Source organism: Sorex fumeus, unplaced genomic scaffold (assembly GCF_029834395.1).
Source record: "Sorex fumeus unplaced genomic scaffold, SorFum_2.1 ptg000086l, whole genome shotgun sequence".
Taxonomy (NCBI): Eukaryota; Metazoa; Chordata; class Mammalia; order Eulipotyphla; family Soricidae; genus Sorex; species Sorex fumeus.
The window spans coordinates 36,654,577-36,670,531 of record NW_026606143.1 but is presented as its reverse complement, the minus strand read 5'-3'; the positions used below and the strand labels follow the sequence as shown (position 1 = coordinate 36,670,531).

Below are 15,955 nucleotides of genomic sequence, written 5' to 3'. Positions count from 1 at the left end.
TATTCTGATTCTTTCAGATCATCTGCCTGGTCACAATACTGGAAATGAAAGTACCAAGTCTTTTATTTTCTCTCTTCTTTGGCTATTTTGGGGAAATGCCTACACACTTTGGAGCTGATCTCAGCCCAGTGTTTGTCCCAGTTCAATATTAAATACTAGTTCAGGGCTGAAGATAGAGTTAAACAGGCTGAGCGCATGCTTTGTTTATGGGAGTCCCAGCTTTAAATCTTTTTTTGTTTTTGGCTTTTTGAGTCACACCAGGTGATGCTCAGGGGTCAGTGCTGGCTCTTCACTCAGGAATGATCCTGACAGTGCTCAGGGGACCATATGGGATGACGGGGATCAAACCCAGGTTGGCCCACATGCAAGGCAAACACCCCCCATGCCGTGCTATCACTCCTGTCCCAGAAGTTCCAGGTTTAATCCCCACCATTGGGTGTGGCTCAAACCCTTTCCCCAAAAAAGTAGTTGTAAAACAATTCAAATATTTATTGAGTTCTCTCAAAAAGGGAGCCTCAACTTAAAGGTATGGTTTTAGGGACTGGAGTGATAGTACAGCAGGTAGGGCATTTTACTTGCACATGGATCACCTGGGTTCAATCCTCAACATCCCATATGGTCCCACAAGCTTGTCAGGAATGATCCCTGAGCACGGAAGTAGGAGTAAGCACTGCCCGAAAGTAACCTTCTCCCCCAACAACAAAGCTAGGTAGTACAGGGGTTAAAGTACTGGTCTGGCATGTGGCCAACTCGTGTTCAGTCCCTCACACCATATATAGTCCTCTGAGTACCACCAGGAGTGACTCCTGAGCACAGAGCCAGGAATAAGCCCTGAGCCCGGTCAGGTGTGCCCCCCAAATAAAACGGTGCTCGTAAACCCCCCTAGTCCTCTCCAAGACATTTTCTCTCACTTTAATGGCTGATTTCACACCACCGAGAAGCAGCTCCTCCCTATTTTCCTCCTCCCTGCCCACTGTCAGACTTTCCTCTAGCTTCTAGCTTCTGCCTCTTCAGGGAACATCAGATCTCCTTTCAGTCTTGTGCTGTCACTCGGAGATCCCTCTCAGCACTATGGAAACCCAGGGAAAATGGAACTGAGCTTGGGAAACGAGGTTGCAAATTCTGACCATCATATATATATTTTCTTCCTCACATGATGTCTTTGGGGGGCTGGAGTAAGAGTACTGTGGGTAAGGCACTTGCCTTTGTTTCCCACAAGCAGGGCAAACACCCCCCCCCTATTGTACTATTGCTCCGGCCCCCCATAACTGCTCTGGAACATCGAATATGTCACTAACCCTGCACTTGTCTTCTTGGAGAGCCAGCCCCTACTGATCCAATGGCCACAAAGTTGGTCTCAGAGACCTCTGATAGTGACTGACCACTGTCCACTAAGAGCTGACCCATGTCATGCCCATCAGATCCTCTCTCCTGGAAATATATAATTGGGATGCCGAGTCGCTCTCAGCTGCTCTGAACTGAGGCCATGTACAGTTTAGGGCATCAGGTGGGCATGTTTGGCACTGGGAGAGCTCAGATGGGAAGTGGCAGGGATGCTGCACTCAGTTCTGCTGCGCCTTCTACCTGGGAGCTCTGCGCCCACACTGTGTGCCAGCAGCTGCTTGGAAAGAGCCCAAATGCTGAGCTGAATGTTGGTCTCACACCCCCACACCCCCAGGACAGCTCACCGTCATACCGGGCCTTCTCTCTCAAGTGACCCTCACCGGTCCTCCAGTCCCTTTGGCAAAAAAAAAAAAGCATGAGTCTGGGGCCTGGGTAGAACTCAGTAGAGCATCTCAGTAGAGCACCTGCCTGACAGATGTGAGTCTGACCCCTGGCACATGCATAGTGGCTACCCGGGGAGCACGACGGGGGTGGGGGGGTGATCCTCAGGGTCATGAGAGCACCATGTCTGGAGCACGGAAACCAAGGGCCAGTCTCCAGGCCATTGCAACAGCAAACAAAAACAAAGAAGGGAAGGGAAAGGGTGAGGGAAGATGAAGCACAAAGCTGCCATCCAGCCATCGTACCTCAGGTCGGCCAATGCTTCTGCGAACACGAGCTCCAACCCCTTCTGACTGCTCCCGGCTGAGCACTGAGAAAGCAACCTTCTTGATGGACGCCATGTCAGAGTCCCAAACCAGAGGGTCTTGGTGCTAATCTGTGGGGGATGGGGGCCAAGGGAAGGAAAACAAGAAGAAGTCAGAAACCAGGGACTGTACAGAAACAAAGAGATTCCTTCACGCTTGCTGGAAGTAGGGGCATCTACATTCTCTGGGCTGAAAACAAGAATGATGGTGGAGGTACAGGAGGCATCACTATTTGTGCAAGTTATCCCACGGAATCCTCTAACTACTTGGCCAGGTGTAGCGATTCTGGCTCCGGTGGGCTGATATTACTAAGACCCGCCCCTGAACGATTATCAGTTGGATGTCTTTGAAATCTCTCGACCCTGCCACCCATGGGGCATGTGGTACCAGGGAGTTTAGGACTGATGGGTATGGCAACTGACAGGGAACATGGAGAGCTTCTGTGACTTTCACCAGAACACCCTGAAGATCTTGACAATGGGGAAGGGATCTTTGAGTCATCTAAGACCCTTGCGTCACTGCAGTTGAGGGCCAACTTCTCTGGCAAAGACACTTGTGAGCTTTCTTGACACAGGAAGTTCACAGAGGAGAATGACAACGCAGTCAGTATTTCAGAACCGATCTAGTCTCCAGGACTCTTGTTCAAAAATGTGTCCTGGGAGGCAGGGAGATAGTGCAAAGGCTGAGCACACAAGGCTTTGGAGAGCACTCCTGCCAAGACACCGCAGGGTCCCCTGCAATAAAATACCCAGAAACAATGAGCTGGGAGGAGCCCTTGAGCACTGCCAAGGTATGGCCCAGCCCACCCAGCCCCTGCGTGGGGGTCTCCAAGTTCTACTCGGTGGAATATCACAGAACATGGATTATTGATCCATCTCCACTACAAACGCTGTTGATAGCCCCCCATCTCTAAAGTGCTCCTTCAAGCGAAATCTAGCGCATTCTTTAGAAGATTCCTACTCAAACCAAGAGAGATGCTTTTAGCAAGCAACCGAAACTCTGGAGCCAGAGAGATCCGGTTTGCATCCTGGCCTCACCATATGCTAGCTTGAGCACCTGGCACCAATTGTGAAGCCTCACCGTACCTCCATTTCCCCATGTGTAAAGCGGGGGCCAATGAGGCAGCCTATGGGGTGTGGTCCGTGCTCTAAAGTGTGAGCGGCTGTCAGACAGAACACTTTACTGATGTGCTCTCCATCAGTCGAGGACCATCCTAAGTTGTGCCTTCCACCCGCAATCAATATTTATTGGCTTCGGGACTCTGGGGGTACAGACTGGAACTGAATTCTCAAAGCCGGAGAGAATTGTCATCAACTGCATCCATGCTACAGAATGCCTTTGAGCCCCTTCTCGGTTAGTTCTGGGTCCTTCCAGACTGCAATTCCGTGCCAATAAACAAGTGATGTCGTGCTTCACAGAAAGAAACGCGATTCCTTTCACTTGCACCACATTCAGTTAGTTTATTTAAGCATCTCGGGTGCCTCCCTCCGAGGCTTCCTAAGGAGGCGCGAGCAGCCTGGGGGAGGCAGGATACAATCCTCCCAGCCCCCCAACTCTGGCGGGGTGTCTGGGTACTCACGTGGTCGTCAGCTGTCAGGTGGCTCAGGAGCCGCACGCGTCCCAGCAGAGCTTCACCTTGGTGGGGACGAGGGGCCACAGAAAAGGAGGCGCGGGGAGGCGGGGCGAGGGGTGGGAAGCGGAGAGCATGGAAGGAGGCGGGGCTCGGGGAGAAGGGCGAGGGGAAGGAGGCGGGGCCTGGGAGGGAGGCGGGGCCCGGGAGCGGGGCTCGTGGGAAGGAGGCGGGGCCTGGGAGGCGGGGCCCGGGAGGGAGGCAGGGCCCGGGAGGGAGATGGGCCCGGGAGCTGGGAGCTGGGAAAGGAGGCGGGCCGTGGGCGGGAGGCGGGGCCGGGGAGGTGGGCGCTGGGGAAGGAGGCGGGGCCAGGCAGGGAGGCGGGTTTCGAGAGCGGGGCCTGGGAGGGAGGCGGGGCCCGGGAGGGAGGCGGGGCCCAGGGAGCAAGGCGGGGCCCGAGGACTGAGGCGAGTCCCGTGCAGCAAGTCTTGCGGGAAGGAGGCGGGGCCTGGGAGGGAGGCGGGACCCGGCAGGGAGGCGGGGCCCGGGAGGGAGGCAGAGCCCGGGAGGGAGATGGGTCCGGGAGCGGGGCGCGGGGGGAGGAGGCGGGGCCTGGGCGGGAGGCGGGAACCGGCAGGGAGGCGGGAACCGGGGCCCGGGAGCAGGGCGCTGGGGGAGGAGGCGGGGCTCAGCAGGGAGGCGGGTCTCGGGAGCGGGGCCTGGGAGGGAGGCGGGCCCCGGGAGGGAGGGGGGCACGGAGCGCGGGGAGGTGACCCTAAAGTTGAGAGACGGCCTGAGCACCAAGAGGCTGGGAGCAGGGAGGTGGCCCGAGTGCAAGGAGGTGGGGCACACAGAAGAGGGGCGGCGGCCAGAACTGTGGGAGGCGGGCACGGCGGGACGGGTGGAGCGCCACAAGGCGGGGTGCCGGGAGTGAGACGGGGCGCAGCCAGGGCGGGCCGGGAGGGTCGGGACTCTGCATCCTCACCGTGACTCAGCGCTTCGTGGCCCACGGCCGCCCGAGGGTAGACGGAGTCTGTAGGTCTCCGGGCCCTGGGTGGATCTGACACTTCTCTGAGGACGCGCTGCGCCCTCCCCGGACCCCGATTCTCACGCAACCCCGCTCGCCCTGTTGACCTCTTTCTCCCTGCGTTTGTGAGGACGCTGGCCCCCGGGATGGGTAGGGGTGCTGGACAGGCGCTCTTATCATGGCACAGGTCCGGACTGGACCCCAGATCCCAGGAAAATCTGTAACTTGTGTATTGCATATTGCCCGGGTTCGAATTCTGTCTCCACCGTTTGCTAGGTCATTCCCGCTGTAAGATGGGCCTCAGGTGAGAACACTATGGATCTTGTAGCTTAGTGCTGAGGATTCAGCGAGCCTAGTACTCCTTAGCCGTGATGTAAGTTCTCGACAGTTTGGCAGTGGCATCCACCGGGATGGACGAGCCCTAGAGTGTTTTTCCCGGGTGTGTGTGTGTGGGGGGGGGGGTGCCGCGCTTGCAGAAGCCAGTGAGGAACCCCGCTAGGATTCCTTCCCAGGACTACAGTCTTGGCTGTAGGATTCTGTTCTCCCAACACAAAACTGCTCGTGGTGTAGTTTTGGGAAAGGAAAGTCAACCTGGCCTCTAAAACCGGAGTCAACAAAGTGTAAAGGATCAAATAGTAAATATTTACCATCTGCACCACAACTGTTCCCTGTGGAGGTGTTCCAGCTGTTTTTGTAGAATAGCCATCACAGAATAGCCATCCACATGTAAATAAATGGGCATCTGGATTTCAATAAAACTTGACTCATGGATACTAAAGTTTGAATTTCATATAATCTACACTTGTCATGAAGCGTTCATCGACATCTTAAAATTGCAGAACTACTTTAACCACAGGTTGTAAAAACTAGTAATGGACTAAAATGGACTGCATGCCTGCTTCGTAGACCTTGCTTTAAACAGATTAGTAGGGAGAAGGGTCTTTGCCCTGGATCCTTATAGATTGTGGGAGTTACACCACCCTTCCCCGTTTCTTAGTTTAAGGCTCAATGAGTTAATACAAACGAACATTAAAAGGGCCATAGAGTAATAAAATTTTCTTGAAGTGGGGCCATACCCGTCTATGCTCAGGGGTTACTCCTGCCTCTGCACTGAGGAATCATTCCTTGCAGTGCTTGGGGGGGACCATCTGGAGTGCTGGGGATCGAACCCAGGTTGGCTGCATGCAAGGCAAGCACTGTACTATATCTCTCCAGCCCCATGGAGTAATAAACTATGCCAAACACAATAACAACAAAGTCTCAAGATGGAGACATTACTGGGCCCGCTCGAGCAAATTGATGAACAATGGGAGGACAGTGACAGTGACTTGTGACCTTTATACTTATGCGGTTGTACCCAAATAAAGTAAAAATGTGGGCTAAATACTGTGGTACTTTGTGAGCCTTAGTAAATGCTCCTGCATTTTGCCAAAACCTAAAGTTCTTTCTATTGCCTAAACTTGAAATGCCAACACTCCTCACTCTTCACCTTGAAAGCCGGAGGATTCTACCCTTCACAGCCCTTAGTACATCCAGCCCTTCCCTTTCCACTGCCATCTTCCATCAGTTCTGAGAGCTAGCCCACTCTTCCTGTCTTCAGGTTTGCCAGTGAAATAATTGTTCAAAACCTTCATTGCCTTCCAAGGAAAACTCAAGGCTGAAATGATAATAGCACAGCGGGTAGGGCTTTTGCCTTGCACACAACTGACCCAGGTTCGATTCTCAGCATTGCATATGGTCCTCTGAGCACTGCCAGGAGTAATTCCTGAGTGCATGAGCTAGGAATAACCCCCGTGCATCGCCAGGTGTGACCCAAAAAGCAAAAAAAAAGTCTCTCTTCCAGAGAAAATTCTATGATCTTGAAAGAGGAAGCCTCAGTTTCCCCTTGCCAGTGAGAGAAAAAGCCACAGTTTTCTCCTGCCAGATGCTCCATCTCTTCCCTATATCACCCTGATACACATTCCACCCCCAGGGTTCTGTCTCAGCATTCGTGGGGTTTCCCAGGAACATAAAACTCGGCCCTGGAGCGTAGGCTGACGGGGGAAACTAGGGTACTGGGCCTTGATGCCTGGAGAGATTTAGACCAGCTAGCCTTCCCCGTGATTTTCACGGCATCTTTTGTAAATTCTTGTCAACCAATAAAAGACGCAAGGAGACTTAAAAAGGGCACACACAAAACTCCCTTTTAACTTGGTCCTAAATCTATGTTCCTCCCCACTTGGGGGCTTCTTTTCTACTTTCCAATAAACTTTTCTACTTTCCAACTCTGAGTCTGAGCATCTTTATTATTCAATATTTTCAAGAGTGAAGATATTGAAGAACCTGGGAATTGCGAATGAGCAGAGACCCGCTACTGCTGCTTCTGCCTCTCCTGCATCAATATCTTTAGCTTGCCCTCACCCTCAGTATGTGAACTTGCTCAAGGCCACACATACACACACACACACACACACACACACACACACACATACCTCCTCACTATGCTGAATTTGATAGGCTCTGTACTCGTACTTGTTGGCTCACTGGACCTCTGCTTGGAACTTTCCACTCAAGGTTTCAATGTCATTCCCATTGGGAAACGCTTCCCATCTGTCCTTTCAAATCTAGGTGGGGTGTACGACTGGCAGTATTCATACCTAGTTGTTGTTTATTATCGTCTAGAAGATTATGTTTTCTTGAGATCCACTCCGACAGGATCTCCCATCTCACTGTTTTCCTCTGCTATGTAACCTTGCCCTCTCTCTTTAAAAGAATTTTTTTTCGCTGGAGCGATAGTACAGCGGTAGGGCGTTTGTCTTACACGCAGCCAACTCTACTGATCTGGGTTCAATTCCTCTGCCCCTCTAGGAGAGCCCGGCAAGCTACCGAGAGTATCTCAGCCGCACAGCAAAGCCTGACAAGCTACCCATGACGTATTCGATATGCCAAACACAGTAACAACAAATCTCACAGTGGAACGTTACTGGTGCCCGCTTGAGCAAATTGATGAACAACAGGAGGACAGGGACAGGGACAGGGACATGTAACCTTGTCCTCTCTCTTCAAAAGAAGTTTTTTTTTGCTTCTTCCCAAGTGTAGGCAGGGCTTGCGGCTGTCTTGACCAATGCAACACAGTGGAAGTGACATTGTGCCAATTCTGGGCGTGACCCTGAAATGGCCAGGTAGCTTCTGGTTCCTGCCTCTTGGAAGCAAACCAGCAATGACCCCGAGACCACCGTTCCAGGAGCACCCCATGGCACAAGGAACAGAAGTCCTGAGGAGAAGGTGGCATGTGCAGAAAAAAATCTTTGCTCAAGGAAGCTGAACCCCAGATGTGGACGAAGAACCCACCTTGGGGAGTAGGGCTGCCAGTGCCAGCTACCCCAGCAACTGCCAAGTGAAAAGAAAAGCACATCTCACCTCCTTCCTGATTTGCTGCCTCACAGACTTAGGAGCAAATTAAACGTTCTTTATTTTTCTTTCAGGGTCACATCCGACGATGCACAGGGGTTACTCCTGGCTCATGCAATCAGGAATTACTCCTGGCGATGCTCGGGGAACCATATGGGATGCTGGGAATCGAACCGGGGTTGGCCGTGTGCAAGGCAAACACCCTACCTGCTGTGCTATTGCTCCAGCCCCCTAAATGTTCATTTTAAGTCACACGGTTTCCGCGTGTTTTTTTCCCTCTCTGGTAACTAGAAAATGTGGAGAGATGGGGCAAATTTCAAAACTCTAGGCTAAAGAAAGCCTCACAAATATTTCCTTTCAGAATGTGGGTCGGTTCATTTAAACTGTATTCCCAAGGGAAGCGGCCATCCATTCAGAGAGACAATTATTAAAGTCTCTCTGGAGGGATTAAATGTTGCATTCCACCCATTAGAACGGGATCCTCTGAAAGACTCCTCTGTTCCAAGTCTAACGACTTGATTAGAAAAGAAAATGTAGTTGGAAAGGAGAGAAGGATGTCACTGTCCATTTCTATCCATTACTGGACTGGATTTGCGATACTTCTTGGGGACTGCTTGCCCTCTCACAGCTTTTCAAAGCTCACCCCTCCTCGGAAACCATAGCAGGAAGCAGAGTGCCTTCATTTTTGTCTTGGAGAAGCCAAGCAGAGGATAAAACTAAGTTTCAGAGTGTGCATTGTTAGACCAAGGCAGGGGATTCTGTCTGTAGGCCAAGTTAGAAATCTGAAAATAAGAACCAGCACAGGTGGGAGAAGGGAATACGGAACATGTAAGGAGTCTTAGAGAGTCCACTTTTTTTTTGCTTTTTGGGTCACACTCAGCAATGCACAGGGGTTACTCCTGGCTGTGCACTCAGGAATTACTCCAGGTGGTGCTTGGGGAGATGGGATATGGGAATCAAACCTGGGTCTGCTGCATGCAAGGCAAACGCCCTACCCGCTATGTTATCACTCCAGCCCCTCCACTTTTGACACGAGAAGAGTACCCCTGGACCATCACTTGTCATCCATATGGAAACATGGAGCCGGAATCTGGAGTTATGATTACATAATCAAAGCTACAACATTGGTCTCCTCTGAAGCCACTAAAAACACCATTCTGACAGGACAATGAAGAAAGCCTTCCCTACAGGTTTCCAAAGGATAAGAAGAGTTTTGTTGTCATTATCAAGATACTCATATTATCCATACATTTTAGTTGACCCCATTGACTCAAGTAATTTACTTCCTTCTCGATGTTTCATTGATTTTCTTCTCAAGATATGTGTTTTAGAATGCCATGGACATCTTACACCATTTCATCACTTTCATTCCTTTTCTTCTTCAAGCAGTCAATTCAAATATACTTGCAGATTGGTCAGGTTTCCCTGATTTGCCTCCTAAGTCACAGAAAATGATAACTATCTCTGGAATATTCCATGTCAGAGATTCAGACTGGCTGAATCCAGGAAATCAACTGGCTCCAATCAGGTGTAATTATTTTGTAAGAATAAGCATAGAAAGGCCATTACTGTGTTGCTGTTTGAGGCTATCTGAATATACCTGGAAATACAGGTATACACGACCAACATTCCCCATTCCCACCCTCAAGAGAGCTTCCACAAAGTTGTGAGATTCTGACTAGAGGCTACATCTAATCTACCAATCCCTGAAACTAGTATCTATGTTCCTCTCTGTCTTTTCCTTGTGTTTTTAGCATCATGATAAGGAAGAATAGCTTATAACCCTCTTTTGAGCTACAGAAATTTCCTAGAATTCATAAAAGGCAAAATGCTCTCAACCACAAAATGCTGATTTATCTCTCAAGTTTTTCTCAAGATTTATATAAAGACGGACATATCTACAAATATCCAGGGAATTAGAGGCATTTGGATGAATGATTCCTTGCATTGTTTTTTCCTGTTAACTTTTGAGTTTTCAGCTTTTTAAAGCTGTCTCTTCTGATCAAAAGAAAGCTGCATTCAAGATCACTATATTGGAGTTAAAAAGTTAACTTGGATTAAATTCTAGTGAATGTTAATGTATGCCAAGGCATTTATGGATCAAGTTATGGACATCAATGCACTATTGTCTACAACTTACTTTGAATGCTCCAAAAATAGCAATAAGAATAGCAGCAGCAGACATGGTGGCAGTGGCACTAGTAATGAATGCCAATGAGGTAAATGATGGGTGGAGAGAAAGATGGAGATAAAGATAATAGATGACAAAGCAAATATTGTAACATGCAATTGTAGGATTTAGATGGCGGTATACAGGTGCTCATCATACAATTCTTTGAACTCTTCTAGATTTTGAAAGTGTTCAAGGTAAAATTTGGGGGAAATAAGTTGAATCAAAGTGGGAATTATGACTAGAAGGATTCCATAAGCATATCCCCCTGTCTACTTTCTTCACTAACAACTCTTGGCAGTTTACGCATGGCCTAATCAGAGAATGTTAAACTGTTGAGCTAAATTTTTATTAAGGCATTTCTATAGCCAGCAGTATTATTTAAGAGCATGAGTTGTGTGTGTGTGTGTGTGTGTGTGTGTGTGTGTGTGTGTGTGTGTGTGAAGGCCAGATAGCAAATATTTGAGACTCTCTGGGATTACAGTCTCTGTTATAAGTACTCAGCACTTTTATTGTAGAACAAAAAAAGTCACCTGTGACCATGGTTGTGTTTCAAAACATTTATAAACAGGTGGCGTTCATAGTTTGTCGGCCACATCTAGACCCCCAAACTCCATGTTCCACTAAAAAGGAAAATTGATTAAAAAGTCAAGAGGCTAGATAAAGGGGCTGGAGCAATAGCACAGCGGGTGGGGCATTTGCCTTGCACGCGGCAGACCCGGGTTCGATTCCCAGCAACCCATATGGTCCCCAAGCACTGCCAGGAGTGATTCCTGAGTACATAGCTAGGAGTAACCCCTGAGTATTGGCTGGGTGTGACCCAAAAAGCAAGAAAAAGAGGCTAGATAAAGATTTTATAGGTGCCACAAAAGGTCACAACAAAAAAGAAACTGCATACCTTTGCATCTTATTTCACCTCCACCCACCACTCGCCCAATAACTTTCACAGTTACCTAGGCGCTGATGTTGAATATGGAGGTTTCCCTAATCTTTGAATTTAGGATGTCTAACTATTCACATCAAACCCCAATACCAAACAGATTTTTTTCACATTAGAAGGAAAAACTGAAGGAGTTAATGGAGTGGCATCCCAATTTAAGAGACGTAGGGCAAAAGTGCAGGTTGCAGAGAGAAGTTGTTGAAGCCCTTGTGGGCATTAAGAAAGAGAGAAGGACACTAAAGGTAATAAGGAAATGATATAATAGGTTTTAAGGTGTTAATTGTTATGGAAGAGTGAAACAATAACCCTGAAAAAGGACACTGAGATTGCAAGATGGAGTGGAGTTGTAGTATTAAACAGGGTGATTCTGAGATCACTAGGGAGCAGTAGAAGTGATGAGAAGTGACCGCAATGGGGATATCTTTGGAACATGAAACTAAACATATTTGCGAAGGATTGATTGGATTTTGGGTGTGAAGGCAGGATCAAATTCGAGGGTGACCACACATCATTTGGCCTGAGTAACTGGAACGAGAGTTGCCATTAACTGAGAAGGATTACTGTAGAAGAAACTTGGATATGTTAAATTTGTCATGTTTTGTTTTATATTCCAACTATGGAGTGCACAAGTTGAGAGTCAAAATACAAGTTTGGAACTCAGAGGAGAGAAGCCAGATGAAACTTTGAATCACAGCATATAAATAAATGTTGTTTAAAGCCAAGACAAACGGCTGGAGCGATAGCACAGAGGGTAGGGCATTTGCCTTGCACGTGGCTGACCCGGGTTCAATTCCCAGTATTTGATTCCCAGGCGTATCTGGGTTTGATTCCTTTGTCCCTCTCCTTATGGTCCCCCGAGCACCGCCAGGAGTAATTCCTGAGTGCAGAGCCAGGAGTAACCCCTGTGCATCGCCAGGTGTGACTCAAAAAGCAATAAAAAAATTAAGAAAAAAGTAAGCTGAGCCAAATGATTTTTTAAGTGAGGGAAAATAGAGGTCAGCTGTTAAGTCAGAACTCCTCTCATTCTCTCTCCCTCCTCCTCTCTCTCTTTTTTCTCTCTCTTTTTCTCACACATGCCCACGCTCATGCCCACACACGGATGCAGGATGGACTCTATCTAGTTCTCTCTTATTTGAAAAATGTAGGCACTACACCTCTGAGTCAACAAACTTGTTTATATCTTAAGTCCAAAGATCCCACGCTGTGTCCCTCCTGGAGCTGGCTGTCTTTCAAAAGCGGAATAAACAAGCTTTAGAAAAAAATTCTTCAAGGTCTCACTGCAGAGAGGTGACAATGCAGAGTATGATTTGAACAAATCGAAAAATCAAATCCCATATTGGAACTAGCCACAGCGAGCTAGAATTAAATTGAAAGCATTAAAAATACAGAGCCAATGAAATGGAGAAGTGGCCGAGAAATGCAATTAATAAAATAATTAAATCAGTCACATTTGGACTTAATGGAATGAAACCACTTCATTGCTCCCATCAACCCAAGACTTGGTGGAAACCCAATAGATTGTGCCCAACTGTTTTTAGGATTATACCTCTTCCTCCTTCCCAACTTTAGTATATACTTTTTTTCCTTCTAGAATTGGTATTCTTCCAGCTACCATAACTAAAGAGTGGAGTAAACATAAAGCTCCACGAGGGAAAGAAAGTTAATTAGAAGAATGCAGAATTAATTCAGTTGGCCATGGCCAAGCAGTTGTGCCACTCATACATTCTGTCATTCCGTCATCCACCGTGTCTGCCTACTTTCTTCTCAGAGGGTGGAGAGAGATTTGGAATCCATCAGCAATATATCTTCTCCCAGGATGTGATCTCACCTCTACTTCATTCTTTTGAAGGACTCCTCTTTCCCAAATTTCCGTTTCAAAAAGAAATCTAAGAGTAGCCCTGAAAATTGGTTTTCATAGACTCTGCTACAATAAATCCTTTCCTTGTGGTGCCCCACCCTCAACGGGAAGACTGACTTGTTTTTTCCAGCTCAGCACATGGTAGTTCTCATTAAGACTGGTGGACTTAATGACCAAATGAATGAGTAGAAATGATGCGAGTCCTGTGTTCACTCAAAATCATAATTCTTAAAAACTTTGAAAAAATTAAATCACAGTGAGATAGACAGTTACAAGATTGTTCATGATTCGGTTTCCGTTAAATAATGTTACAATACCCATCCTTTCACCAGTGCACATTTCCCATCACCAATGTCCTCCTGCCATCTTCTCCCAGCCTTCTCTATTGCAAGCTCTCTTTCTCTCCCCCTTACTCCCTCCTTCTCTTCCCCCTCTCCACAACTCTCTCTCCACCCTCTCTCCTTTTGGGCATAATGATTTGCAATCACTGCATCGCTGTCATTGTTCATCAATTTCCTCGAGCAGGCACCAGTAATGTCTCCATACGTTCTAGCCCTGAGATTTTAGCAAGTGCCACATTGGAGGCTCTTTAAGGATCAGGGGAATGAGATCCATCATTATTACTGGGTTTTGGCATATTGAATATGCCACGGGTAGCTTGCCAGACTCTGCCATGGGGGCAGGATACTCTCAATTACCTGCCAGGTTCTCTCTGTTACTGATTGGATTCCACGGGATGTCAAGAGACCGCGTGGCAGACCGCGTGGCCGCCCACCTACCAGATGGTCAGACTTCTTCGTCAAGATCATGAACGATCATGAACTGATCATGAACGATCGGTTTGAGGCCCTTCATGTTCCCGGAGTGAACAGATGCCATTGGGCTACACTAGCACGCGACAGGGACAAATGGAGACGTTACTGGCGCCCGCTCGAGCAAATCGACGACTAACAGGAAGTTAAGTGATTAAGTGATTAAGTTCTCCGAAAGCAAGAACTAGACAATAAGAGGTCACACGTCTGGGAGCTTGGTTTTATAGTCTCTGGGTCTTGGCTGTTGATGGGATTACATGGCACCGGGGACAGTTGGTGGGTATAACTGTCTAGTTACTGGAAGATGGGGGATCTGGGTGGAGGAGGCCCAGTCCCGATCTGAGCAGGCTTGGAGATCTCAGCCCTGGGACTCGCGCACCTGGGTTCCTCTGCCGGTTCCTTCATGTGTGAGGCTCGTCCCAGCATGTGGAGAGTGCTCTTAGGCATGGCTGTGGCTGGGTACCGGAGGTCTTCAGTTGCTGGGGCTCTGCTGGGGCGGTGGCGGGGAGGGAAACTCGACCCCCCCAAGGGCCCTGGTGAGGACAGCCAGGTGCGGGGGCAGGAGACTCTGCCATGATTGTAATAGGTTAAAGGTTATCATGTATATATATCCCTTGACATACTTTCAACACTCAGTTTTTGTCCAGAGTGATCATTTCTAATTATCATTGTCATACTGGTCACTTGTCTAAACCAACTGCCCTTTTCAACCCTCCACCCACCCCCAACACACACACACTTGTGGAAAGCAAAGCATAACTCTTTTGAAAGTCAGTTTTACTCTCCTGCCAGCCCAAGATTTCAATGCACTGCAAACGGTTATAAGTACACTAAAGTAGATCATACTTATTAAGTTAATGCAGTGTTAATGATTTTCCTCCCTCTCCTTGGAGGGCTAAAAAGATAAGTCATTAAGTTATTATCTGTGTCCCACCAGTGTGTGACAGAGAAAGCAGTGGAATGCATACAATCAAAGATGTTGCTATTGTCATAATTATGTTCTTTCATTATAATCTTGCTCCACTACCCCTGAGCAAAATCTATCACTTTTCCATGTCTGAATTTCCCCCATTATTTGAAAATTGATTTATCATTGGTTCACTTTATTTCAGAATGTCATGGGCTGGAGCGATAGCACAGCGGGTAGGGCATTTGCCTTGCATGTGGCGTACCTGGGTTTGATTCCTTTGTCCCTCTCGGAGAGTCCGGCAAGCTACCGAGAGAATCCTGTCAGCACAGCAGAGCCTGGCAAGCTCCCAGTGGTGACTGGTGCCCGCTCGAGCAAATCGATGAACAATGGGAGGACAGTGCTACAGTCTATAGTCATGGGTCTGGCATTTCTGGATTTTGTAATCATTGAAGCTGTGGCCGTGTGTTCATTTGCAGCCATTTGACTGAGTTTCTCCCATAAATCCTCCGGTCTCCCTTTGTCCAAGTGTTGAGTTGAAGTTTTCACTGCTCATTCTCTGCGCAGTTTGGCATTACCTCATGGTTTCCTGACTTGTGAGAGAGAAGTCAGCATCCAAAAGCGGGGAGGAGGGGGTTTCCAAGGCATTTTCTTGTCTTTTCCAGGGTAGAGCTCTCTAAACAAAGGCAGTGTTATCACATGTACCCGAAAGCCGCCTGGGAAGGGCAGGAGTTATCAAAGTTGGAACCCTGGCGAAATACGCTTTTGTCTCCGTTTTCGGTTGCATTCAATCAGATCAACAAGTGTTGGCTAAGTGTTGAGCGTGGTTTCCTGTGGCATTGTGTAAGGCCTTGCCGGACAATAAACGTTTGGGGGGCACTGAGTCATGCAGTCATTTCTGACCCAGCAGCGGGAGCATGTGAGACAGGTTGCTGCCACTGGAGGAAGGAGGACAGCTGGGACAACTTTCCTGCAAGAACAGATCCGCCTCAGCGCCGTCAGGATCAGGCCAAAATGGTGCGTCTCAGCGCAGGTGGCTATGCAGTGTCGGACCCCACAGGAAAATAGGATCAGGTGTTGGGTGTTGCGAAGGCTGAAGTTTACCAAATTTGGGGGTCTACTTAGAGGGAGGAAAGTTACAAAATTCTGGATATGAAATTGCTGGGGTTTCCCAGTGCCTTTAGATGGACT

The 15,955-nt window shown here is 48.3% G+C and overlaps 2 protein-coding genes across 2 annotated transcripts in view; one reads left to right on the top strand and one right to left on the bottom strand.

Annotated features, from left to right (window-relative positions):
- Positions 1-3,775, bottom strand: part of PIR (pirin) — a 95,488-nt gene extending 91,713 nt beyond the window's left edge. The window contains exons 1-2 of the mRNA XM_056131230.1: positions 3,670-3,775; positions 2,031-2,161 (exon numbers count right to left, since the gene is read on the bottom strand). Coding sequence (XP_055987205.1) covers positions 2,031-2,126 — 96 coding nt within the window. The 5' untranslated portion in view covers positions 2,127-2,161; positions 3,670-3,775. The remainder of the gene's footprint in view (positions 1-2,030; positions 2,162-3,669) is intronic.
- An 11,906-nt stretch (positions 3,776-15,681) lies between these two features.
- BMX (BMX non-receptor tyrosine kinase) overlaps positions 15,682-15,955 on the top strand; it is a 59,104-nt gene continuing 58,830 nt past the window's right edge. The window contains exon 1 of the mRNA XM_056131260.1: positions 15,682-15,781. Within this exon, the coding sequence (XP_055987235.1) occupies positions 15,779-15,781 (3 nt within the window). The 5' untranslated portion in view covers positions 15,682-15,778. The remainder of the gene's footprint in view (positions 15,782-15,955) is intronic.